Source organism: Prionailurus viverrinus, unplaced genomic scaffold, assembly GCF_022837055.1.
Source record: "Prionailurus viverrinus isolate Anna unplaced genomic scaffold, UM_Priviv_1.0 scaffold_67, whole genome shotgun sequence".
Taxonomy (NCBI): Eukaryota; Metazoa; Chordata; class Mammalia; order Carnivora; family Felidae; genus Prionailurus; species Prionailurus viverrinus.
This window is the reverse complement of record NW_025927629.1, coordinates 637,341-662,756: the sequence shown is the minus strand read 5'-3', so window position 1 is coordinate 662,756 and position 25,416 is coordinate 637,341. Positions and strand designations below refer to the sequence as shown.

General features: G+C 53.7%; 2 protein-coding genes across 2 annotated transcripts; one reads left to right on the top strand and one right to left on the bottom strand.

Moving 5' to 3' along the window:
• Window positions 1-534: 534 nt before the first annotated feature.
• Window positions 535-7,646, bottom strand: LOC125159851 (tripartite motif-containing protein 10-like). Its single transcript, XM_047848521.1, has 7 exons — window positions 6,841-7,646; window positions 5,780-5,875; window positions 5,044-5,274; window positions 4,504-4,526; window positions 4,120-4,235; window positions 2,452-2,484; window positions 535-2,098 (listed from the first exon to the last, which is right to left on the bottom strand). Exons 1-7 carry the CDS (start codon window positions 7,267-7,269, stop codon window positions 1,581-1,583), a joined length of 1,446 nt encoding a protein of 481 aa, XP_047704477.1. The 5' UTR covers window positions 7,270-7,646; the 3' UTR covers window positions 535-1,580.
• Window positions 7,647-10,028: 2,382 nt separating this feature from the next.
• LOC125159839 (tripartite motif-containing protein 15-like) lies at window positions 10,029-17,105 on the top strand. The gene is made up of 10 exons (XM_047848506.1): window positions 10,029-10,346; window positions 10,536-10,593; window positions 10,823-11,016; window positions 11,515-11,610; window positions 12,575-12,784; window positions 13,549-13,571; window positions 14,603-14,715; window positions 15,074-15,106; window positions 16,185-16,386; window positions 16,943-17,105. The coding sequence occupies exons 1-10, from the start codon at window positions 10,101-10,103 to the stop codon at window positions 16,983-16,985; spliced, it is 1,218 nt and encodes a 405-aa protein (XP_047704462.1). The 5' UTR covers window positions 10,029-10,100; the 3' UTR covers window positions 16,986-17,105.
• Window positions 17,106-25,416: the final 8,311 nt, after the last annotated feature.

The following is a 25,416-nucleotide window of genomic DNA, read 5'->3' as shown; positions in this document are numbered from 1 at the left end:
GGTTAAGACCCGTTAGTCAGACGTGCATTACGGCCCTGGGAGCACCACCTCTGCTGCACACACAGCCCAAACTCACCAGGCCTCGGCTTCCTTCCCTTGAAGACAGGACACGAAGGGGATGCGCCTCGTGGAGTGGCCAAGGTTAGGGGGTGTGATGCGTGTCACGCCCCCCGCAGGTGGGGACCCCGCTAACACCAGTAAAAATAAACAGAAAAACACAATCCGCTTTCTGGTGGAACCCCGGGTGTTGGGGTTTTGGATGTGTATTATCATCATACAGAGACTTGTTATGTGTCCGTTGTTTTGAATATACAACATTTTATATGAAACACTATGAATGTGCCCGGAGGGAGCCATCAGTCCCCCCCGCAGTTCCAGCTCCTGGTGCCCTCGCCTCTTCCACCTGCCGACCTGGGCGCCAGTGAGGAGGTGGCCCAACATTTAGTTGGTGTGGAAGCAGAGTGAACACAGATAACACTAAGAGGTTGTGGTGAGGGCTATGTCCAGGCAGAAAGGAAGACAGTGACTAAAATGCATGAAGACAATGCTTTTATTGCACACAGGAGTTACATTCCACCCGGGGCGACTGAAGTCCTTCTCCACACTCTAGTGCTTGTGCCCGTCCCGGGTCCGCACCGGACGGCATCCCCCGTACCACGCGGCCCCACGCGGCCTGGTCTCTCCTGGTGTCCTGCACGTGCCCTTCCCTGAGCTGGCTCCCTCATCTCCCCCTGATGCCTGGAGCTGCGTGAACTCTGATGCAGTTTACCCAGCACCCCGCCCCCCCCCCCTGCTATTCTGCACCCCTGCATCTTGGCTCCACAGCTAAGCCTCACCCCTGCCCACCCTTTCCAGGCCCCAGGTGGCGATCAGCAGAGTGGAGTAAGATTCTCTGCAGGGGAATGTAGGGTCCGTGGGTTATGGCCTCGCCTCCCAGCAAGGCCCACACCTTGGTCTCAGGCGAAAGAGCCCCCCGGCGGAGGGAGGCCTCAGTGGCGTCAAGGTCTCACAAGGACTGCGGCCCAATATGGCCCGGGGCCACCAGTCAGCCTCCTTCCCCCTCTGAACACACTCATCTCTCAGAGCTGTCCTTTCCAGAAAGCCCTCCTGGGGGGCCAGGGCCCATCCTCTGAGCTCCGCAACCGCCAGGGCAGCCCGTCCCCAGCCTCCATCACTCCCATGTCCTCTGTCTGGTGTGTGAGTTCCTTCAGATCCTGAAGTTTTTCCTTTTCCTTTTCAGACCACCAGAGGTTGCCATCCTGCCTGGTTCACGGTCAGCACACACTAAATGATTCTGGAGGGTGCGAGGGAACGAACCCGATGTTTTTGGGAGAAGACGTGACGTAGGCCTGTGCCCTGCCTGTGATCACACAGCCGGTTGGTCTCAGGCTGGGGTTAGAGCTCCAGACCTGGGACTCGCCAGGGTCCGCCCCCCGCATGCGCTGGCCTCTGCTGGGGGTCCCAGAGAGAGGTGGGTCAGCAGACTGCAGGGCACTCCCCTGGTCCTTACAAAGTCCTCAACCGACACATTTCTGTTCCCCCGGGTGAGCCTGGACTTGGAGGAGGGCGGCCATGCCCTCTCAGGAACTCAGGGAGAAGCTGGAGCCTCGGCCCCAGAGCCCGAAGAAGGGGAGGACCTTCTGGGTGAAGGAGGCAGTGAAGGTGTAGATGGGCTGCTGGCTGACGGCGTTGGCAAAGGTCACCCAGCCCACCTCGTAGTCCAGGGACACCCGCACCTGCCGGGGCTGCTCCTCCAGGGCCAGCCGCGTGGGGAAGGAGCCCAGAGCCGAGACGAAGCCCCAGGCCAGCCTCACGGCCCACACGCCCTCCTCGGGCCGCTGCCTCAGCTCCCCCTTCCGCCGCACATCCTCACGGGCCACACCCACCGTGCAGCTGCCCCCGTGGGCCAGGTCCAGCTTTACCAGCCAAGTGTGCCGCCCCCCCGTGAAGCCACCGCGGGCCAGGACGCAGGTTGCCCGGTCGAAACGCTCCGGGTTGTCCGGCGAGCTCTGCCATTTGTAGGAGAACTGAGCCCGCTGGTGGTCCTCAGACAGCAGGAGCTTCGGGTGCGAGGTCTGGGGGTCCAGAGAGAGGCACGCTGCGGGGAAAGCCCGGAGGGACAGAGATGGCCACTCACTCAGCACCTCCAGAGAAGACCTGAAGGCCCTCCCTCCCACCTGCTGGAGTCACTGTGCACATCAGGCACAGCAGTGTGTGTGTCACTGGGTCACTTGTTAATTGTAGAACCAGATCAGAGTCCCCTCATCCGGGAAGCCTTCCCTGATAAGACCTTCCCTGGGATAAGACCTTGTCCCAGTCCCATATAACCTTTCTCCCCCCTCCTCACGTGTGGGCAGGGGACTCTGGCCGTGCCCAGCGTAGAGCCCTGCAAAATTTTCCGTTTCGATTTCAGATTCCCCATGCCCTCCCGTTCTGATACCCGCTGCTCACCTGGCTCATAGTCCAACTCGAAGCAGAGTTTCTCTGTAGAGAGGACGCGAAACAGGATGAGATTCCCTTAGTCTCACAAAACCACAGAACATTTCACAAAGAGGAAACTTTGAGCCCCAGAGAGAGAAGGGACAAAGGTTTAGTGGTTCAAAACCTGGCCTCAGATCCCTGCAGCGCTTGCCAAAGCCTGACTGCGACTCGGACGGCCGAGGACATGGGCTCCTAGCAGGATCCCAGGGTGAGGTCGTGGGTCACTGGCCTTGCCCTGGGTGGACCTCACTGAGCTCAGGACATGTGAGGTGCTCCGGAAACGTCGACTCCAAGAGCAGATAAGGGGTTAATTTATTTCTTGTTTTCCTTGCAGATGATTTCTGGAATAGGCAACGGCCAGCCTTTGATTAGAGTACAATGCTCTTCATTGCCAGCCCTCTGGGCAGACTCGTAGGATGGACTGAGTGCAGGCCTCTTCCGGGCGGGCCATTCAGAGACCAGGGGCAGCGTTCCTGATGTCCTGTGGGTGTGGGCTGAGAGCCACAGGCCTGACCCGCTTCTGAGCATTCACACCTTTTCTCGTCACCACAACCTTTCTGGGGTCTCCCACCCGTGTGCCCGGCCGTGTGGGAGGAAGGGGAGGGAGACAGGTCAGCCACGCAGGGCAGAGAGAAATAGTGCTGCTGGTTATTAATGAGCAGTGTTCACCATCAAAACCTTATCATGCAGAGGAGCCTGCATGGCTCAGTCAGCTGAGCCTCTGACGCTCACGGTTTGTGAGATCGAGACCCACGTTGGGCTTGGAGCTGACATCTTGGAGCCCGCTTGGGATTCTCTCTCCCTCTCTCTCTGCCCCTCCCCCGCTTGCTCTCTCCCTGTCTCTCTCTCAAAATAAATACGTAAACTTTATATAAGAAAAACTTATGCAGGGCACCCGGGTGGCTCAGTCGGTTAAGTGTCCGACTTCGGCTCAGGTCATGACCTTGCAGCTGGTGACTTCAAGCCCCATGTCAGGCTCTGTGCTGGCAGCTGGGAGCCTGGAGCCTGCTTCGGATTCTCTGTCTCCCTTTCCCTCTGCCCCTCCCCCACTAGTGTTCTGTCTTTCTCTCTCTCAAAAATAAACATGAAGAAAAAAAAATTTATCATGCATTACAAATGCCTCTTTTTTAAAGTATTGAGAATGACAGGTTTTGTTAACCATTATTTTTTATAATGGTTAATGCCAATAGATCAGATTTATTTAATTATTTTTCAAATCAGTTAAATCTTTTCAGAAATCTTCATCTTCATTATCTCTTCTCATTGTCACGTTATCCTGACAAGCATATTTTATTTTTAATTTTTTAACGTTTATTTATTATCGAGAGACCGAGAGAGACAGAGCATGAGCAGGAGAGGGGCAGAGAGGGGGAGACACAGACTCTGAAGCAGGCTCCAGGCTCTGAGCTGTCAGCACAGAGCCCCACGCGGGGCTCGAGCTCACGGACCGTGAGATCATGACCTGAGCCGAAGTCGGACGCTTAACTGACTGAGCCGCCCAGGTGCCGCTGACGAGCATATTTTATAAAGATGTGCGGATAAGACAGGAGAGGGGCATAAGCCTTGCCAGACGTCACTCGAGCATGGGGCAGGGCACGCGGAGGGCATTCCCAGCCCAGGCTTCACGGGTCCTCTTACCCAGAAACAGCTTCACCTTCCTCTGCAGTGGGACGGCCTGCTGCGGGAAGTCCCGAATCCTCTGGCCCAGCTCGGGGGACACAGCCTCTGGTCTCCGGCACTTCCTGGTCTCACATCTAGGGGCACACGAAGGTCGGGATTTGGGAATCGTCCCCCATGGCAATGTCCCCAGACTCAGCCGGCTGCCTGCCGACCAGGCGTGAAGGTGCAGTTCCCATGGGCAGAGCTTCTTCCTCTGGGATGGACCCCACTACCTACTCTCGGCAGCTGCGTGTGGACATGCATTTGAGGGCTTTCGCCCCTGACGTGAGGGTGCCGTGTGCAGACATGGGGTGAAGCGTGCTTGTGCGCAAGCGGGAGTGGGGAGGGCAGCCCACGACTCACCTGAGCAGAGTACTTCTGATGTCCTGTGAGAAAGAGGGGAGAGCAGATCAGTCCCCACTTCCTTAAACCCAGAAAAGACAAACACCGTGTTCCCCGGTAGGCAAAGGGCCCCCGATCCCAGAGTCACAGAGCTCTGGGGTTTACAAGGCATCAGGATCCCAGACACCAAGCCCTGTATCTTATGGATCCATACAGTTCAGCGACCTGGCTGCCGGCTGGAGGCCCAGGCCCCCTGCTTTCTCAGCACCCCCAGCAGGGAGCCGCGTGTCTTCCCTCCTGTGTGCAGAAGTGAAATGCACCGGGAAGAACTTCCTGACCGGTGGGGGTGACATGGCACAGGATGCCCTGGAAAGAGCTCCTGGTGCCTGCAAAGCACTCGATGCTTAGTGCCGCGTTCAGCCGCACTTTCCTGTTGGACCCTCACAAACCACCCGAGAGGTCGGCACTGCCGATGGGCAGTGGGATGAACAGTCAAAGGCCTGTGAGGGAGGGGGTGCAGGTGCAGGGGTTCAGAGGCGAGCACGTGGGACCAGGCCTCACCGTCAGGAGCCCTCGCGCTGGCCTCTCATTCTTCTCCTCCAGTTCTGAGATCAGGCTGCCAAAGCGGCAGATCTCCTCACTGACCAGCACGTCGAACTCCTCCCGTTGCCTCAAGATGTCCGCATCCAGCGCCTCCAGCTGGGCCAGGAGGACGCTTTGCTGTTCCTCCAGGAACTGGCTCAGATGCGCAAACTCGAAAATCACTTTCTGCCTCTTGGTGGCCACCTGCGACTGAAGGGGCAGGAGGAGAGGCCAGGGGGGTCGTTTCTCCCTTCTTTCCCTTCCTTGCTTCACTGCCTTCTCCCTCTGGCCCAGGTTCATGCCCTCCGGGGCTTGGTGGAAACTCAGAGCTCCAACCCCCAGGTCCCTAGACAGTACGGCATCCCTCCCGCCGCTGCACGGATCCCCCAGCACGGCTGTCGCCCCGTCCGCCGGGGCTTCTACGCGCACACGTGCCTGAGGGGAGGTGATGAGGAGGTGATGGGGACACCCAATCCCCTGCCCTTCACAACGTGACTCTATGCACGGCACTGAGCCCATTAAACACACAATCTCATTCAGTTCTATGGCAATTCCGTGAGGTCATGACGACTTTAATCTCACAGGAAGATAAATTCGGGACAGAGATTTGCACGAGGGAGTCAGGGTTCACACGCAGAGTGACTTGGAAGCCCTCCGTGCCAGGCCACCTGGGTCCGGACGGAGGAAAGGGGTCTGGGAAGGGACACGGACCTACCAGCAGGACTTGGGTCCTCTGGTTTTCTCTTGCCTGGATTCTTTGAATCTCTTCTCTCTCTTTTCTTAGACCCTCAAGACACTTCTGTATCTGCTCCTGGAGAGAAAGAGCATGAACCATTTAAGACGGAAACATCGACTTGTAAAGAGGGGTCATCCCATCCAACCCCCTCCCTCCAGGGGTTGGTGGCCTGAGGGGTCTTTTTCTTCTTGCTTCGCTTTCCAAGAATTGTGATCGAAGCTGTCCTCTTCACCTGTGCCAGCACCTGCTGTGCCTTGGTTTCCCCCCCTGAGCCTTCCTGTCTTCAGGATAAGCACCCTGACTTGTTTCACCTTTGGTAAGCTGTCTGTGGGACTGTCCTGAGCTCGACAAGGCCTGCTTTGAAAGTATTCCCACTTTCTCCCTGATCTTGAGGAAACGAATTCAAACAACCTTTTCTTGTGAATACAGTCAATTTCCTGCGTGTGATTCCGGAAGGGAGAAGAAACTCGGATGATGTGAGAATAGTCCGTAATTATTTTAAACATTGCTTGCTCTAGAACAGAGTTGGGTAGAGGTACACACACGTAGGTGTACGTTCAGAAGTACAGTTAGGACCCTCGCCGTCCAATGCGTGCAGACACCCACGTTTGCTGAAACACAGTGTGTGAGTGACTCAAAGGTGCTCAGATTTAATGAAAGATAAAGCTGCACCCCACATACGTGTACCCAACCTGCGTGCAAACATGCATTTACTCATAGACATGACCACTCCCACAGTACACTTACACACTCAGTCAGCCACCCCCCCCCCCACCTTCCCACGCGCACTGGTGAACACGCAAACACTCCTGCCTGTTCCGTACTGTTTGGGCCTCATTCCCTCACATACAAACCCTGTGTCCTGAGGCCCTGTGTGCGGACACACACTCTCACGTCATGGCCACTCCGTCGCTCGGTGCACGTTCACCGAGCTACCTGTCGGCCGTGAGTGAACAGCTCAGAACGTGCGGACGCACAAACACCGACCCTACACCCGGAGCTGCCTGCATGCTGACAGAGTGGGGGAGACAGACTCCTACCCGGTAGGGCCGGGCTGCGTCCTCCAGGAAGCGCACGGTGTGGGCCCGGTGCGCCCAGGCCTCGCGGCACAGCACGCACAGCTGCGTCTCGTCGTCCTCGCAGAAGAAGTAGATCTTCTCCCCGTGCTCCTTGCACACGTCCTCCTCATCCAGGCCCAGCGTGGGCGCCAGCCTGAGGCGCTCGATGTTGTCCACCACGCTGGCCAGCTGCCAGTTGGGCCGCAAGCCCGCCGGGCGGAAGGGCTGCTTGCAGAGCGGGCAGGCGAGGGACTCCTCTGGCTCCGGGCCCGGGACCTCACAGTAGCGGGTCAGGCAGCTGCGGCAGAAGTTGTGGCCGCAGTCGATGGTGACCGGCTCCCTGAGGGTGCCTTGGCAGATGGGGCAGCTGACCTCATCCACCAGACTGCTCACAGAGGCGGCCGAGGCCATGGTGCTGCTGTGCCCACTGGCTCCTCAAGGTCGCCCTCTCTGCTTGGCTGGGGAAGCGGTCAGGACACACGGGCACATCTCACACACGCACGGGCACCCTCATGGTCACCTGCACACACACGTGCCCAGAGGCAAGGCATCCGCCTACACGCCCGGGGTCTTCTGTCCCTGTCCCAAAGCCACAGATGCGACGGTCCAAGACAGACGGACAAGCAGCAGAGGGGAGGGGGGACGAAGAGCCCGCAGCTGCAGAGGTGACCTCGGTTACTCTCTGGGCTGGTGTCCGCAGCCTGGGGCTCAGCGTTCCCTCCTGTTCATCCACACGCATGTCAGTGCTGCTATCTCGGCCGCCCACACTTGACAGATAGGTCCCTCCTTTGGGGGTGGGAGGGAGACTGAGTCAGAGAGCAGAGATGCCAGCCCAGCCCCTGCAACGTGGCCAGCTGTGCCCAGGGAGATTACAGGTATCAGCGGTCCCAGGGCAAGCAGTGGGCAGGCAGGGGGTGTCGGGACCCAGATAAGGCGGTGCTCAGGGCAACACAGCTCAGACGGCTTCCCCAGTGATGCCCCCAGCGGCCTGCCACAGGCTTCCAAGGAGGCTGCACCAAACCCCCCGTGGGGGAGAGAAAAAGAGCAGCGGCCAGCACTCATTTATGGTGACTGCACACCCCACACTCCTACCCCCGAGCCCAATGACACCCATGCTGTCAGCGTGGAGCTTGGGCAAAGCTGGGTTATTCTTGCCCAAGGCAGCAGGAGGAAGGTGGACGGCCATAATATGCACTCAGAGCTGTGTGTCCCACGTAGAAATACAGTGTGAGCCACAGATGCAAGCAAACTTCCTTAGTAGCCATATTCTAAAAAGTGAAATTAATTTTAATGTTTTGTTAACCCCAAATACTATCATTTCAACACGTGATTGGTCTAAAGGTAAGAAATGAGAGATTTTGTGCTCTTTCTAACTGGTGCTAAGTCTTTGAAATCGGGGTGTATTTTACACTGTGGCACATCTCAGCTGGGACTGGCCACACTTCCAGGCCTGGCCATCGCAGGGGACTGACGGCTGCACCCTCCGGAGGGGTGGGCCGGTGGGAAGGGGTGAGCAGTCCGTGTGACAATGGGACTTTTCTTTGGTTTTATCCAAGGACGCAGGGGATCGGATGAAGAACCATGGTTGTTTGTCACCTGGGCCTGGGGCTCAGGAGGAGCACCTGTCTGGAGGCCAGGAGAGGAGGCTGGGAGAGGAGGCCAGGAAAGGAGTCTGGGAGAGGAGGCTGGCACTGGAGGCCGGGAGAGGAGGCCGGGAGAGGAGGCTGGGAGAGGAGGCTGGGACTGGAGGCCGGGAGAGGAGGCTGGGACTGGAGGCCGGGAGAGGAGGCTGGGGCTGGAGGCCGGGAGAGGAGGCTGGGACTGGAGGCTGGGAGAGGAGGCTAGGAGAGGAGGCTGGGACTGGAGGCCGGGAGAGGAGGTTGGGAGAGGAGGCCGGGAAAGGAGGCTGGGACTAGAGGCCGGGAGAGGAGGCTGGGAGAGGAGGCTGGGAGAGGAGGCTGGGACTGGAGGCCAGGAGAGGGGGCTGAGAGAGGAGGCTGGGACTGGAGGCCAGGAGAGGAGGCTGGGAGAGGAGACTGGGACTGGAGGCCAGGAGAGGAGTCCAGGAGAGGAGGCTGGGAGAGGAGGCTGGGACTGGAGGCCGGGAGAGGAGGCTGGGAGAGGAGGCTGGGACTGGAGGTTGGGAGAGGAGGCTGGGAGAGGAGGCCGGGAGAGGAGGCTGGGAGAGGAGGCTGGGACTGGAGGCCAGGAGAGGAGGCCAGGAGAGGAGGCTGGGACTGGAGGCCAGGAGAGAAGGCTGGGAGAGGAGGCCGGGAGAGGAGGCCGGGAGAGGAGGCTGGCACTGGAGGCCGGGAGAGGAGGCCAAGACTGGAGGCTGGGAGAGGAGGCTGGGAGAGGAGGCCAGGAAAGGAGGCCCGAACTGGAGGCCAGGGCTGATCCCAGCCCCACAGTTCCCAGCTTCGTGACTTCACATGTCTTCTTCGGTAAAAAGAGAGTAATCATCCCTGTCCCAAAGGGTTGGTATTAGATTGGACACAATAATATGAGAATACTAAGCCAACACAAATGTCTGTTACCTTTGGGGCTGGGTTTTGCAAATTTTATCAATACAAATCATTCATATTGCAGTTTCTCGCCTTCTCTCGCCTGAAGTTAGAGAGTAAAATTGAAGCACAACGTGACCCAGCGTCATCCTGTTGGGGACACTGGCTCTGGGGCTGGCAGGGCGCACAAGCCAAGGAGGCCAGCCTGGGCAGAGGAGGGGCCCCCGAGAGCACCTCGTGTCCCAGGATGGACTTTGCCGCCCCGGACACACCTCAGAGCCGGAGGTTTATGGCTCCCACCTGCTCTGCTGGACAGGAAGTGGAGTCTCTTCCCAGGTCTCTCCACCCTCCGTGGTCCAGGGAGTGGTTCCAGGAAACCGTGCTCGGCTCCCCAGCCCAGGAACAGAGAGCAGGCTGACCAGGCTGGGAAATGCTGGGTGATTCGAGCCATGCTGGAGTTTGAACCCACTCAGCTGATGGGTGGTTCCGGGGAAGCCCACGTGGCTTCCCCGTCTCAGCCTCCCGTGGTCTTCCCTCAGTGACTCACGCAAACGTGACTCATCTTGGGGAAGGACATTAGTGTGGCCTGAGGCAGAGGCCTCAGTGGACAGGCTGGAGAAGGCACCGTGATGCCCTCAGCCCCTTCCCACGAGGAGGCCACCTGTCCGGCCTGCAAGAGGCCCCACAAAGGACCTGTGGACACACCTCCTGCTGGCCGTGCCTCATCTGCCCTCTGGGATGGGGGCCCAGCCCTCCTGCAAGGTCCTGCTGTGTCCATGGTGCAAGGAGGAGGGGCACACAGACCCTGTCACAGTCCCCGTGCCGCTGGGCACTCTGGAGGAGATGCATTGTGAGGAACACGGGGAGAAGGTATGCTTCTTCTGCGGACATGATGCTCAGCTCCTGTGCACGCGCTGTCGAGAGGGCCCCTCCCACCACACCCACGCCGTGGGCTTCCTGGACGGGGCCTGCCAGCCCAACCAGGTAAGAAGCATGGCTTTACCTCGGGCCTTTGGGGGTGGGACGGTGTCTGGTCACACGTAGTGGAGGGAACGGGATAGGGGTCCAGGTGAAGGCCCTGGCTGCTACATCAGGGGACTCCAGCGTAGGGACACGGGGGACACTTCCAGACGGAGAGGGCCATGGGTCACTTGGATGTGTGGCTGTTCACAGTCTTGCAGGAACTTCAACTCCAGCCTCAGAGGCCCCTCGGTGATGGACGCCAAGAACCGTAAGCATGAGTTGGCTGCCCTTGGGACAATCCACCCACTGTGTGCAGGCTGAGCCAGGCCTCCCGGGACCCAGACTGGAGACTTCACAAAGCCCTGGCTGCTGGACTCAGAGGGATGAGGCGGGAGAGGCCAGCAAGGGTGACTGGCAGGCAGGGCTCCTCCTTGTGAGAGTGGGCATGACCTGGCCCATCCAGTCTCAGGGACGCTGCCCCCTCTGTCTGCCCCCAGATCTCTCTCATCATCCAGTCACCAGGTCTGCAAGCGATTTCTCAGAGGCACCTCTTGGGTCTTTAACTCGGCCTCATCCCCACAACCGCCACCAAGTCCAGGCTCTCAGTGCTTCACCCAGACATTGGACGGCCTCGGACGTGCTCCCTGCCTCCACTCTCTCTGTCTCCGATCACCCTCCAACCCTCCACGAGGTACATCTTCCACAAACACACAGCAGACCACGTTGCTTCCCTGCTCAAAACCCTCCTGTGGCTCCCTCGTGCCCCTCATCTCCCAGCCGCCCCTCCCAGGACCTGAGCATCCAGCTGGACTGGTGGCTGGGCACCTGCTCCTTCCTGCTTCCAGCTCCTTCTCACGTAGCTACTTCCTCCGACACTGCTCTCTCTCCCCCCACTCCTTTTTAAACCATTTCAGCAATTTCTACGTGTGCAGTCCAGGGACACACAGTACACTCCACGCCTCTAGACCCACTGTACGTGCTTTCTGTCTCTGAGATCCCCCCTGTGCCCTTTGTGTTCCCACCTCGGCTGCCAGTGTCGTCGTGACTGACTCATCTCAGGTGCTGGTCTGTTCAGGTCAGCCCTTTCCACCGCTGAATCCCTCAGTGGTCAGCCGTGTGCCTGGGACCCAGCAGACAACTTGTATCTGTGAATTAAGCCACCCCTTTCTGCCCATTCTTCTCCCCACAGGACGGTGTCAGGACTCAGTTGGAAGCCCTGAGGGTGGAGGGAGAAGAGATTGAGGACATAAAGAGTCGGGAAGACCAGAAGTTCCAAATGCTTCTGGTAAAGAGCTTCTGGGCACCTTGTCCTCTGGGGGTTTTCTTAGCAGACTGGGGGCCTGGCAGGTGAGAAGAGGCAAACTGTTCTCATTCACTTCCCTATGTGTGCACAAGGGCACTTGGGGTCAAGGCTTTGGAATCCCAGAGCATCACAGCTGGAAATGGTTGTGATGACTTCTAGCCCAAGATCCACTTATCAGCCACTTTACAGAGCAGAAAGCTGAGGTCCAGGAAAGTGATGCTCCCAAGGCCACACAGCAAAGCCCACGTTCACGCTGACATGGCTGTAGAACCTTGGCCCTCAGCAACCCTTCCCATCCCAGTCTCAGTGCCTGAAAGCATCGCCTTCAGATGGGAAGCTTGGGGCCAGGAAGTGTATACAAGGGTCTGCCCTCTAGTCTGGCCGTGAGGCTAACCCTAGACCATGAGGGTGTCCCTGGGCACGGTAGGTGAATGGTGGGGCTCCCTGCTCCCAGCTACATGGTTATTTATCCAAGAGGAAAGCTGCAGTATGAGAATTTCTGGTACCCTGACCAAGAGACAAGTTTTGGGACAGGAAGGGATCTCCAGCATCCCTGTGCCCCCCTCAGAGTGTGCCCTACAGGAGGCAGTGTCGGAGGCTAAGACCAATGCCACACACTCTGCGTTGCCTGTAACCTCACTTCCTTCGCTTGCGTGGCTCTCCGATTAATGACTACTGCCATCTCCCCTGGGCCCTAGGGGAGGTGGGGTGAGGTTAGTGTGAAAGTTCAGTGTGGCTCGGAGGATATAATGTGTATGACGGGTAGAATCTCCAGGTAGGACAAGAACATAGCCCTCATCACGTTAAGTTTACCCTGAGACCCATCATATTATACAAGAGACTTAGTTAGTCCTTATCACTCTTAACAGTAAGAATACCGATGACCCTCCTGGAACACAGCTTCTGAGCTTCCTCCTGGCCACGTCTGTATTTTTGCCTCTCACAGACTCACATCGAAATCAGGAAGCAGCAGGTAGAAGCCGTGTTTGAGAAGTTGCAGCAGGAGCTGAGGGAACAGCGGGGCCTCCTGCTGGCCAGGCTGAGGGAGCTGGAGGTGCAGGTCTGTGAGGAGCGAGAAGGCTACATCTCCAAGTTCTCCGAGGAGGTTGCCAGGCACAGAGCCGAGGCCGAGGAGCTGGAGAACTGCCAGCAGCTGGCAAGTGTCCTGCTATGTGTGGGGGGCTGTCCACAACCTGCCTCGTGGGATGGGAGAGGGATTTCTTAGGCAGGGACAGCAGCTGAGGTTGGGAGATGCTGCAGAGGGGCAGGAGAGGGGAGCAGAGGTCTTCTGCTAGGAGGGACTGCTAGCTGTCGGGTTTCTTCAGCCCAGAGACGCTACAGAGGGGCAGACCCCGAAAGGCTGGATGACTTGACCCCGCACTGCGGTCGTGTCAAAGACTCTGGAATCAGCCGTTCTTGGGTTTGAGGGCAGGCTCTTCCAGCCGTGTGGCCTCAGCGAGCCTTGCACCCGCCTAAACATGGGGATAACAGTAGCACCTCCTTCCTAGAGCTCCTGCAAAGATGATAATCCATGCCAAATGCCTCGCATGGTCCTGGTTCACAGAGAGAACTCCATAGTGGTGTCTGTTTCGATGGTCCTCACATTATCCTGCGTCACATCAGGTTCGGCTGGTAACTCAAGGCCTGGACCCTGTTCTCCACCATCTCTCAATCACTGGAGGCAGAACACGCTCCCAAGACGAGGCTAAGACAAAGAAGTGAGCTTGAATGATCTGGCCAGAGTCCCACATTAGTAGGAAGGCATAGTGCAAAAGAATAGTCTGATGGGTAGGTCATTAGACACACAGAACTTTCTTCAAGAGGAGAACTTTGAGCCAATGCATTACGAAGAACGGATGTGCAGCCTCTCCGGCGGGAAGGACCTGAGGACACTGAGTGCATGTTCTTTTTCTTTTGTAGGATGTGGGCGTCAGCCAGAGCAGGTAGGGCCTCCTCCCAGTCCTGCTTCCTTCACACATGGGGTGTATACTTTGTGTCCGTCACCTGTGTCCCCTGGGCACGGACATTGGGGGGCACTCTGACCTCGCCCTCCAGCGGGCTGCGCGGAAACGCAAAACTGCTTTGGCAGACACACACACAGGCAGCCTCCACTCAAAGGTTTGTGTTCCAAGAGTTTGTTTTGAAAATTGATTGTTTGGTATCAAAGACACATTTTCCCCTTAAAAGTGAAGAAACAAACAACAATCAGGTTTTTAGGCTGATCCAGGAACATCCATTTAATTCCCGAAATTATTAGTGCTCGAGGCAGCATTAACACCAAAACATAATTCTGAGGGGAACATCTTCTATTAAGTACAGTCAGCATGGAATGTGGAAAGACCAGGCAGCCTGCCTTCAACCATTTCCCCCCTCAACTGCCCCATTTCCTTCAGAATTTACAAACACTACTCTCAAGGGGCAGCCGCTGGAACTGTGAATATTAGCTCCTCTCCCTTCCTCTGCTCCAAGTGCCTGCGCCTTCCCGGTGCTCTGCTAGGGAGCAGCTGTCACAGCCGTGGGTCATGCATCCACAGGGGCCTGAACCCGGGGTGTCTACCCTGGGGGCCCATGAGCCAAGAAGCATCTCCAAACATACTTTTCAAGTTGTGTTAGAGATTCCGATCTAGATGGGCTTTGCAGGCCTTCTGGTCTGCGGAGGAAGCTGAGACCAGGAAGTGGGGGAAGGAGCTTGGGGGGTTGAGGGGTTGGGGGAGGGGGTAGGGGTGCTGTCAAGGTCATGCAGCGGGTGACCCGCAAGGACGCATTTTCTTCCATCCCGCTGTTGTCCCCCATCCCCTTTCCCCTAGTAATGAGCAGCAAACAAGTCACAGAGGAGTTCAAGCGCCTTCTCCTTTTCCTAGTGACCCTGTACTGTCCTCTAGAGGCAAACAGGGTAACGACCTCTTGCAGCCTCCACAAGCCCCAAACATTCTCCTAAAGGACCTTCCTCTAATTCTGGAGGAACTGGTTGTAGGTGTGAGAAGACTTTTGTGAGTCCAGAGACCATTTCTCCTGCCCTTGTCAAGAAGATCCGAGATGTTCACAGGAAAATCCTGCCCCTCCCAGAGATGCTGAGGACCTTCTCAGGTAAAGGGGAAGGGGTAACAGATTTCCCCATGCTGTTCCCTCCCCCCTCCACCGCTTGCCCTTCTGCCCCCCCCCCCCATCCCTCTCCACCTTCCCCTGCCTTCCAAGCCTGGCTCCAGTTGTCTTCCGCCCAAGCCTTCCCTTAGTGACCCTGCTCTGCTCAGAGGGACCGTTCCTCAGAGATCTTCTCTCTCCAGGGACATGCACTGGCAGGTGGGGGCTGCTGTGCCATTAGAGCACAGCAGGAGGCATGGAGCAGATGCCTTCTCCTCCTTCCCCACGGGGTCCCCAGGTCTGCCCTGGGGAGTACCTGTAAGAGATGGCAAGTTACATACCTTTCTATTTCTGCTTCGCTCAGAAAGCCTGGTGCATCATCTGGAAACAGACTCAGGTAAACAGCTGGGGGTTTCGGGAGTCTTTCTCTCATCCACTCACTCAACCCAAGGCAGCAAACAGAGCAATTAAATACACCAAGTCTGGAGCCTGGTTACTGGGCTCTCTGCTCCAGCTCTCGCTGGGTAAGAGGCATCCGGCAAGCCGTTAAGCCTCTTTGTTCCAGTCTCTTCACTGGAAATGGAAAGAGACAATGGAAAACACACTGGTTCTAGCCCCACACGTAGCCACCAGGTAAGTGAGGCAGTAGATGCCTCATTACCACCAGGTAATGAGGCAGTTAGTGTAGCACCTGGCACATAGTGAGGGCTCAATGTTTGTTACTTGTGTAGGCATTATTTCCCCCCAAATATTTATGAAGTTCTTGGTTGTGTGTGTGTGTGTGTGTGTGTGTGTGTGTGTGTAATGCCCGGCACTGTGCCAGACTCTGCTGACTTGAACAGATACTGTATAATTTAAAACCTAGCATTTACTTTGAGATTGGTGCTTAAAGAAGAAACCATTTCCACAAATATCACCACATTCTGCTTCTCACACTTAATGTGCAAGAAAAACCACCCGGGGATCTTGTTAAAATGCAGATTCTGGTTCAGTAGGGATGGGGCCCAAGATTCTGCATCAAAAAAAAAAAAAGTTTATGTATTTATTTTGAGAGAAAGTGGGGGAGGAGAAAAGAGAGAAGGAGAGGGAGAGAGAGATCCCAAGCAGGCTCCACAATGTCAGTGCAGAGCCTGATGTGGGGCTTGATCCCAGGGAGATCATGACCTGGGCTAAAACCAAGAGTCAGACGCCTAACCGAATGAGCCACCCAGGCACCCCCAGGATTCTGCACTTTTACAAGCTCCCTGGCGAGGCCGTTCAGGGGCTGCACTTTGAAAAACAAAATCTCACAGCTGAGCAGCACTTGCCTGTTGGGTAGCATTGCTCCCGCCTCGGTCCTTACAGAACAGAAGGGGAAGCCGAGGTTCAGGACAGAAAGGCGCTGGCAGGTGGCACCTACTGGAGCGCTTTTTGCCCCGCCCCGAGCGGCGCATGCGCCCCAGGGCTCCCCTCCACGCCCTGCTCTCCTCCCCCAGGGGCCGGGACCCGGGACCCTCCGGCCGCCAGCTGGAGCACGGCCCTCTCCGAGGACAGGAAGCCGACGAGGTTCACCCGGGACCAGCAGGACCTGCCTCACTGCCCCTGGAGCTCCGAGGGTGTCCCCTTGGCGCTCGGCTGCCCCGGCGGCACCTCCGGGCGCCCCCGCGGGCATGTGCAAGTGCAGCCCAGAGCCCGCGGGTAGGCGGTGGGCGTGGCGGGCGCGTGGGCGGGCAGCAAGGCGGGGGGGGGGGGGGGTGGGGGGGGGTGGGGGGCGCTTGAGCTCGGCCGCGCGCGCACCGGCACCAGGCCTCTAGGGCTTCGCACCTGCTGCACCCAGCGCGCAAGTGCCCTGCCCCGTCTCGCCCGCCGCGGAGCGCGACCCCGCCTTCGCCACCTCCTTCGGTCGGTCGGTCGGAGCTGTCTGGGAAACAGGCTCCTAACAGAATGAAGGGCCGAGGGGGAAGTCCGAGGGGCGCTGGGGCGGAGAGCGGCCGAGCTTTCGGGAGCCCAGGGGCTGCTCCCGGACACACGCACGGCTCGGGGAGCCAGCGCGAGTTTGAAAAACGAAACCAAACACCAGTACAATAGAAACTGCCAAAGCTTCAAAATAACCGTCGTGGGGAAAAACAACGTCGTTGGGCCTGCATTAATTTGTTCCGTTGACATGCGCGCAGACATGCTCCCGTCTTTGCGGGGCGCAGGGTGGACCCAGACTCCCTTCCATTCTGACATTCGGGTCGTTTCTTTCTCGTAGAGGGCGTCCTAATACAGTGTACGACGAACCAGCCAGACGCTGAAAACTTGAAAGACAACGGAATCTGTGACCGCGACACAAGCCTGTCCCTCCTTGTAACTCCGAGCTTCCTGATTTACCAGACCCCACTGTTCAATAAAGTGACATTTGCTTTCAGGTCCAACTAACCTCTCAAATATGCATTATCATCCCCGTTCCTGTTGGATGATGAGGCTTTGTCTCACTTCCCCTGCACTCAACTCGTGTTCTGGGCAGGCCAGGCGTTTTGGCCGCATATGAAGTTGAGAACACAAATGAGCTGCTTACACTGTATTTCCACGTCTAGTGCTGCTACTCTCATGGTGAGTGTCCAGTGATTTAGGCTGTGGGTATGCATCTAGGGAGGCCCTGGGCCAAAATTAAATTGCCCTGCATAAGGAAGAGAGTAGGATTCAGAGGCTTCAGGGGAGAGTTGAGTCTGAGGACTGGAGCTGCCTTGAGGGAAAGAATCCACTTGGTGGCCCCACTGGAAAACCTGAAAATATTTGTGTTGCAATGTTTGTGGTGTAAAACCGGCCTTTATCGCCTGCACAGGAGCCTCAGCCTAGTTGACCTTGGGCTCCATGCTTCTGCAAGCCTTGCTGGGCTCCGGGAATCTGGAATGTGAGAGGCTGAGCACTGTTCACTACCGGGCAGGAGGCAAACAGAGACTCCACAAAACAAGTGTGTGGCTGCTGGTTTACGTGAGGAGCTGTCACAGACCGGGACGTGCCCCTGAGGACCAGGGCGGCCCAGGTGGAGTCTGTCCAAAGCCCAAGAACAGTAATTACAGCAGGCAGGATGTGACGGACACCCGGGCCAGAGCACTGCCTCTGTGCCCTGGTCGTGCTCCGCAGGCTTGCTGGCTTTCCTCATGCCATTTTCCCCACGCATCTCCGTTCTTTCCTTTTCCTTGGACCCCCAGTGCAGACAGCTGACTCAGTCATACTCCATGGTTCCGGGTGCAAAACTGTGCAGGGTCTTCTTGTTTTATTTATACTTTCTCCCCTGTCTCCAAGTCCCATTCCCATTCTCTTCACCCCGTGGGCAGTGGCTCTCGAATGTTCTCACAAACCCTCGGATACAGAGGGGTCCTTGCACACACAAGTAGTACAGGACTGTTTCTTCCTTCTTTAAACCTAGTACCACGGTTTTGAGATCTAGTCATGTTGCTGTATATACATCTAGTTTATGGCTTCTAATCGTTGAATAGTATTCTATAGAACACGTCAACCATGTTTACTTTGCTTTCTTTTGGCAAAGAATGTCTGGGTTACCTCCGTCTGCCTGTGACAATGAGCAACACTGATGATGAACAGCCTCATGCTTTTCCCTTGTGAACCTAAGATATACCCCAGGAGGGGATGGCTGGCGTTTGCACACTTAATTTCCTTAAGTACCACCAGTTGCTCCCCAAGATGGCTGTACCCACTTATACTTCTGCTGGAGGGGCACAGAGGTTCCTGCTTCCCAGCCCCCCCCACACAAATGGGTGCCATCAAACTTGCTCATTTCTGCAAATCTGATGACTGCAAACTGATAACGTATTTTTAAAATGTTTGTGTTTTTCTTCCTGTAAAGTGTGCGTTTCTTCTGGACTTTTCTATGCTGTTTCCGTATCTTTCAGGTTCCCCTCTTCCTTTCATTGACTTCCAGGAATCTCTTACATATTCTAGATGGTAATCTCTTGCTCATCTTAGGCTTGAAAATATCACTCATTTATTAACTTTGCTGGTGGTGTTATTAATTAGATAGCAATCCTGAACTTTCATGATAAATTTAATACATTTTCACTTTGTGATTTATGTTTTTGAGATCTTTTTCGCCACCACAAGATCATGTGTGTGTTTATATATATTTCCACTAGTTTTATAACTTACTGTGCACATGAAATCTTTGGTTTATCTGGAGTTAGGAGGACGCCGCCTTTCTCCATAGAGTAAGCAGTTCCTCCAACTCCATTTACTTAAATAATCCATCTTAGTCCTACTGACCAGTAGGGCCACTTCTGCTGTACCAGCTTCCCATGAGTGAAAGAGCTGTTTCTGAGCTTTCTACTCTGTTGTCTCAATCTATTTGTCTCCTCCTGGGCCAGTTCATGCTGTTTTTTATTGCGACAACCTTGTAGTGCAAGTTAACGTCTAATAGGACGGCTCTACCCCCTTAGCTTCTTTTTCAGATATATCTCAGTTATCTGTAGACATTTATGCTTCCATATGAACTTAGAATCAATTTGTCAGATTCTTTAAAAAAAAATGCTGGTGCTCTTTTAACTGAACTTACGTTGGCATTGATTGAAATTTTATTGAATTGGAGGATTGAGGGAAATTAATTTGGAGAAAATGGACATTGTCATCCTATCCATACACGTGTTGTCTCCCTCCAGCTGTTTGGATCTTGTTTTGTGTCTTTAATGGGATTTTGAGATTTTCTCCAGAGAACAGTTTGGCAACATCTAGTAACATGCCTGTCCTTTGGCCCGGAAACTTTCCCTCGAGAGAAACGTTCACACAAATGTGCAATGAAACACCTCATGATGGTTTGTCACAGCACAGTTTATTATTTATTTATTTATTTATTTATTTATTTATTTATTTTAAATATATGAAATTTATTGTCAAATTGGTTTCCATACAACACCCAGTGCTCATCCCAACAGGTACCCTCCTCAATACCCATCACCCACCCTCCCCTCCCTCCCACCCCCTCATCAGCTCTCAGTTTGTTCTCAGTTTTTAAGAGTCTCTTATACAGCACAGTTTAAATTACAGAACAGATAATCAGCTGTGGTCTATTCATATAATACAGTACCATACAACAGTGAAAATGAATGAATCATAGCTACACGAATCTGTATGGATACACTTCAAAAGCACACCTGGGCACACACCAAACCCGGCCGGTGGGTCTTTCTGGTCAGGAAGGCAGGCGGCCTGTGATTGGAAAAGGACTGTGCACACAGGGCCTCTCAGCTGTATGTGTAATGTTTTATTTTCTGGGGGGGAAAACTAGATCATGTTCATCAAGGGATAAGAGTTTGATGGAGTTGAGTGGTGACTGTTCCTTAGGTTACTTAGAACACTCTTCTGCAGATCTGAAATACTTCATAAGGAAAACCAAAACTTGCTCTTCCTAAAATTTGTACCTTTTGGGGAAGCTATGATATTCACAAGGCTCGCATTGCTATTATAAAACTTTCCTTTAAAAAATTATAATTTGTATTGGTTATTGCTGATATGAAGGAACAATATTGATATTGATAGTCTTTTTAGTAATTTTGCCACATTCTTATGAATTCTAATAGTTTGTTAATTCATAGGGTCACTTATGTAGAAAATCGTTACTATTTTATCATCTGAAAATAAATTTTGACTCTTTCCTTGTAATCTGTGTAACTCCTACTGCCATTTTGCACCCTGCTGTGTGGGCAGGGGACCTGCAACATGCTGCTGAGCGGTGCTGATAGAGGCCACCCTTGGTCCCTTTTTAACATGAGAATAAGCTCTCTAAGGTTTCTCCGTTAAGTATACTGACTGTGGATTTCTTGGTAGAGAGCCTTCATCAAGTTAAAGAGTGGTTTTCTAGTCCTGGTTTTCTTAGAGTTTTTCAAATAATACCTGGGGTTTAAGCTTTATCAAATACCTCTTTTCACGTTTTGAGATAAGCGTTGTGATTTTTCTGTCTGCCCATGGATGTGGTCATCCCACGTCGGATCTTCTGATGTTAGACTATCATTGCCTGTCAGAGGTGAACTCTATGTGATAACAGTGTAGCCCGTTGTTGAAGTGTTTCACAATCACATACACATTCTTTAACCTGCGCAGGACCCTCTGGGCTGAGCTGCCACCATCTACCCGCCCCTCCCCTGCCCTGCTTTGCAAACTTTAGTGTTTAAACTAAACACTTTAGTGTTGACTTGTTCAAGTGCAAGTTCTGATTCACAGGTATAAGGAGGACTCTACTCTAGTTAGGGCTTTAGATCACAGCTGTCACCGGCAGACCTGAACTTCAAATCCTGAACTCCTGAGAGGCTTTGGACGTCTCTGTACTGACTTTTATGCCAGATTGCAAGTCACTAGCCTGTGAGTGTCCGGTGACCCTTGAAAATGACCTCAGGGCTGATCATGTGGCCGGCAGGACCTGGTATGGTTCATAGCCCTTTGGCTTGGTTATTATGAGTTCAAATCCTAGCTCAGCCAGAAGCAAGTTACTTAATTTTTCTGAATCTTAGTCTCCTCATGTGAAGAAGAGATCAAAATGCCTATTCTATAGGATTATTGTGTGGTTTACATGGATTGATACGTGTAATATGATACTGGAACCCAATCCCAAAGTAGGTACATGGGTTTTCCTGACACCAGCTCCAATTATCTTGACCCCAGCTGGGTGTCCCCCAATTCAGCCCAATTCTGACACTATCTACCCAGATTGCACAGGGTAAGTCAGTGCTGATGGACTGTCCTCCACTGCAGACGCCAATCACAAACCCCGGCTGACACCTATGCTTCTGACTCACTGGCTGTAAATCAGAAGTTCCCAGGGTACCTGGTGGCTTGGTTGGTTAGGCTTCCGACTTCAGCTCAGGTCATGGTCTCGCAGTATGTGAGTTCGAGTCCTGCGTTGGGCTCTGTGCTGACAGCTTGGAGCCTGGAGCCTGCTTCGGATTCTGTGTCTCCCTTTCACTGCCCTTCCCCCAAAGCTCTCTGTTTCTCTCTCTCTCTCTCTCTCTCTCTCTCTCTCAAAAATAAACATTAAAAAAAAAAAGTTGTTCCTATGACCCTCTCCTTGGGCTCAATTAATTTTCTAGAGTGGCTCATAGAACTCAGGAAACCTGTTCACTCACTAGATTATTGATTTATTGCAAAGGATATTAAAAGATCTGAATCAACAGCCAGATGAAGAGCTGTATAAGTCAGGTCTCAAACAAAGGGACTTCTGTCTTTGTGAAGCTTGGGGACCAGTATGGTAGCACGTGGGAGCATAACTGATTAGATCACCGGCCATCGGGGACTGAGTCAGCTTCCAGCCCCTCCCCTCCGCTCCCCAGAAATGAGGTTGCTTCCTGATTCATGGTTCTTCCCTCTGGCAACCAGCTCTCTTCCTTACATGCTTCCCCAAAGTCCCTCATTAACAGAAGCCCACTTGTGGAGGAAAGGGGCCTGTTATCAACCACAGGACATCCATTTCTCCTTTACGACTCTGAAGAGATTTCAGAAACTGAGGATAAGAGAGCCACCATTGTAACAAAAGATGGCTCAGGAAATTGCAAGGTTTGGGGAGCTGTGAGCCAGGAACTGTGGACAAAGACCAAATATATATGAGAACTGTATTTTGGTTGTATGACTGAATCGCATTATCACAACATGTAATGGGCTTGGTACCCTGTTTGGCATTTAGTAAGCATTTAATGCTGGTGTTTGGACTTGGGACAAATTCTTCTAGGATGAGACCCTGCCAGGAGGCTCAGTGAGTGGTCTTCAGAGTCAGGGTCAAACTGGTGGGAACCTTTAAATGTGCACCAAAAAGGACCTATTTAGGAGCAGGGAGATCTCCACTTATCCATTCTTTTTCTTACATGTAACTGAAAAGTCTGTGGTCAAAATGAAAAATCTGGCCTAAGTTAGTCCAGGCAACACTCCAGACGGAGAGAACTGGGTAGCAGAGCTCACAGCCCCACGGAGGAAGGAGAGAATGGGGCCAGGGGTGGCCATGCCCAACTTTCCTGTGTCTCTGGGTCTGGTTATGTCCTGAATTCAAAGAGCGGTGCGGCTTCACTGACTGAGAGTCATAACAGGGAATTAAAAACGTGCTCAAACCTACAGAAGAGCAAAACCACTATAGTGAGAACTGCTGTGTACATTACCTTTGGTTTGGACTACATGGCCTTCGCCAGTGAGTATTATCTTTGTATATTCTCTCCTTCCCGCCCCCTTCAGAAGGAGGACACAGAGCTAATTATCCTCATGACAATAAAGCCGTTGCCACCAGTGTCATCTGCTCACAGAAGTCTCTTTGTATAGATTCCTGAGAGTGGCTGGGTGCCCCCGAGAAGCATGCAGAAGTGACGGTGAGTATGCACACAAACCAGGGTGCCTGCCTGGGGATGTGAGGGCCCTGCTCCGGGCTTGATGATGGTTCAACCTCAGGGATGGATCCTCCCATATGCCCAGGGCCTAACAACTAGAGGGTCCCTCCCATCTGTGAGTCTTAATGCCTATCATGGAGCTGTGCACTTTAGGGCCTGAGGAGTGGGCCTCTACCCCCTAAAGCGTCACCTTGCTTCTCCTAGGACTGGGGACCAAGTTCATGCACTTTCACCCAGGTCCCCTGGCGAAGCAATGACCTCATACCTTTGTGCTCAGTGGAAACCATGGGCTCTAGAAACAGGGAGACCCTGGTTCAAATCCTGACTCACGTTTTACTGGTGTGAGCTTAGGGAGGTTTACTTAATCTCCCTAAACTTCTACTCTCCTTGTCTGAAAACTAGGAACAAATGCCTACGTTAGGGTTGTAATCAGGAGGGAATGAGACGATACATGTGCAATGAGAAATGCAGATTTTTCCTTCTATGAGAGAAGCATGCAGCTTTTCCCTACCGTAAGTCTCCGTCCTACTCACATGTAACAACTCACTTCTGGTCACCGGGTGTGCGGAGAATTCTCCCTGCATCAAACAATTCTCTGCGACACCAGCTGGGTGTCCTATAATTTAACTCAATTCTGATCCTCTCCACCTGGAGACAGCATCGGATTCCCACAGGTTACGGGAGGGCTCAGTCCCGCAAGACTGTCCCTCCACCCCCACTTCAGATGCTGAGATTATCACCTGTGCTTCTGACTGACCACTCCTTGGGTTCCATTAATTTGCTAGAGTGGCTCATAGAACTCGGATAAACACTGATTTGTCTGCTAGTTTATTTAGGGACATGATAAAGGGTTCATATGAACAGCCAGATGAACAGATACAGGGAATGCATGGGGTCCTGAGCATGGGAGCTTCTGTCCCCATGGACTTGGGGTGCAGCACCCTCCAGGTGTGGGTGTATTCACCAGCCTGGAAGCTTCCTCAACCCTGTACTACTGGGGTTTTATGGAGACTCCCTCATGCGGGTAGGATGAATTATTAACTCCATTTCCAGTCCTTCTTCCCTTTCTGGAGAGTACGGGATGGGGTCGCGGATTCCAAGCTTCTAATCATGGTTTGGCCTTTCTGGTGACCAGCCCCCACCCAGAAGCCCACCCAGAGTCCCCTCATCAGAACAAGAGGTGCTCCTAATGCTCCTTGCACTTAGGAAATTGCGAGGGTTTTAGGAGCTCTGCACCAGGAACTGGGGGCAGAGACCTGTATATATGTGTCTTACTATCTCACCACACGTGATGGTGCTGGGCACACTGCCTGGCTCAGGGTAAGACTCGGCGATGCTGCTGCTGCTGCTGCCAATGTTGTCTGGCAGCTCAGAACCGGTAAACATGAGCAAATATAAAGAAGCATTAATTCTATAGACCAGCGGTAACAGGGACTACTTGGAGGCATTCAAAACAAAGAGTGCACACGACGGTTTTCAGGTAAGGTACACATCAAAGTGTGAGGGAAATGCTGTAAAACGTTTACAAGGTAAGACAGGAGAATATCCCCAGGAGCTGGGGGTAAGGGAAGATCTCATAAGACCAGTAAGTAAATAAGTGAATAAAGCACTCACCACAAACGTACAGATCTATCAATTCCTCAGCATTACAGTTAAGGACTTCTGATCGTGACAGCAGATGAGAGTGAAGAGGTCAGTCACAAACTAGGAAAAGACACTGACTGTATACATGTAACTGACAAAAGACTAGAATCCAGAGTATATGGAAACTGCATGTCAAGCTGCAAGCGAACTGCAGAGAAAAATACAAAAGATGTGAGCAGGCAGAACCCAGAGAGGAAACCCAAAGCCGCCATCGTTAGCAACCCAGGAAACGCAAACGGCAACCACAGTGAGCTTGTTACACCTGCCGCTGGGCACAGGCTTCCAGGGCTGATGCTACCAAACACGAAGAGCAGTGAGGAGGTTCAGATACCAGCGTGAGTGTGAACTAATGCAACCACTTTCAAAACCAGTTTGGCATCACCTTGGTAAAGCCAACATACACCTGGTAAAGAAAACATACCACATTACGGCCCAAATTCCACTTACGTGCATATCCAGATAAACCCTTGCATATACATCAGGAGGGATGCAGAAATATACTTAGCGGCAGTGGTTTTTTATTTTATTTTATTTTTGAGAGAGAGAGAGAGAGAGAGACAGAGCCTGAGCGGGGGAGGGACAGAGAGAGGGAGACACAGAATCTGAAGCAGGCTCCAGGCTCTGAGCTGTCAGCACAGAGTGGAACGCGGGGCTTGAACCCACGAACTGCAAGATCATGACCTGAGCCAAAGTCAGACACTTAACCGAGTGAGCCACCAAGGCGCCC

What these genes read in the sequence shown, in the direction of transcription:
- LOC125159839 (XM_047848506.1), top strand. Translation starts at nt 10,101, where the DNA reads ATGGGGGCCCAGCCCTCCTGCAAGGTCCTGCTGTGTCCATGGTGCAAG. An exon ending in AGAAGTTCCAAATGCTTCTG is followed by an intron (nt 11,611 to 12,574) that starts GTAAAGAGCTTC and finishes TGCCTCTCACAG; the next exon opens with ACTCACATCGAAATCAGGAA. An exon ending in TGGAGAACTGCCAGCAGCTG is followed by an intron (nt 12,785 to 13,548) that starts GCAAGTGTCCTG and finishes TTTCTTTTGTAG; the next exon opens with GATGTGGGCGTCAGCCAGAG.
- LOC125159851 (XM_047848521.1), bottom strand. Translation starts at nt 7,269, where the DNA reads ATGGCCTCGGCCGCCTCTGTGAGCAGTCTGGTGGATGAGGTCAGCTGC. An exon ending in AGAGGACCCAAGTCCTGCTG is followed by an intron (nt 5,275 to 5,779) that starts GTAGGTCCGTGT and finishes CTGCCCCTTCAG; the next exon opens with TCGCAGGTGGCCACCAAGAG. An exon ending in ATCAGAAGTACTCTGCTCAG is followed by an intron (nt 4,236 to 4,503) that starts GTGAGTCGTGGG and finishes GTGTGCCCCTAG; the next exon opens with ATGTGAGACCAGGAAGTGCC.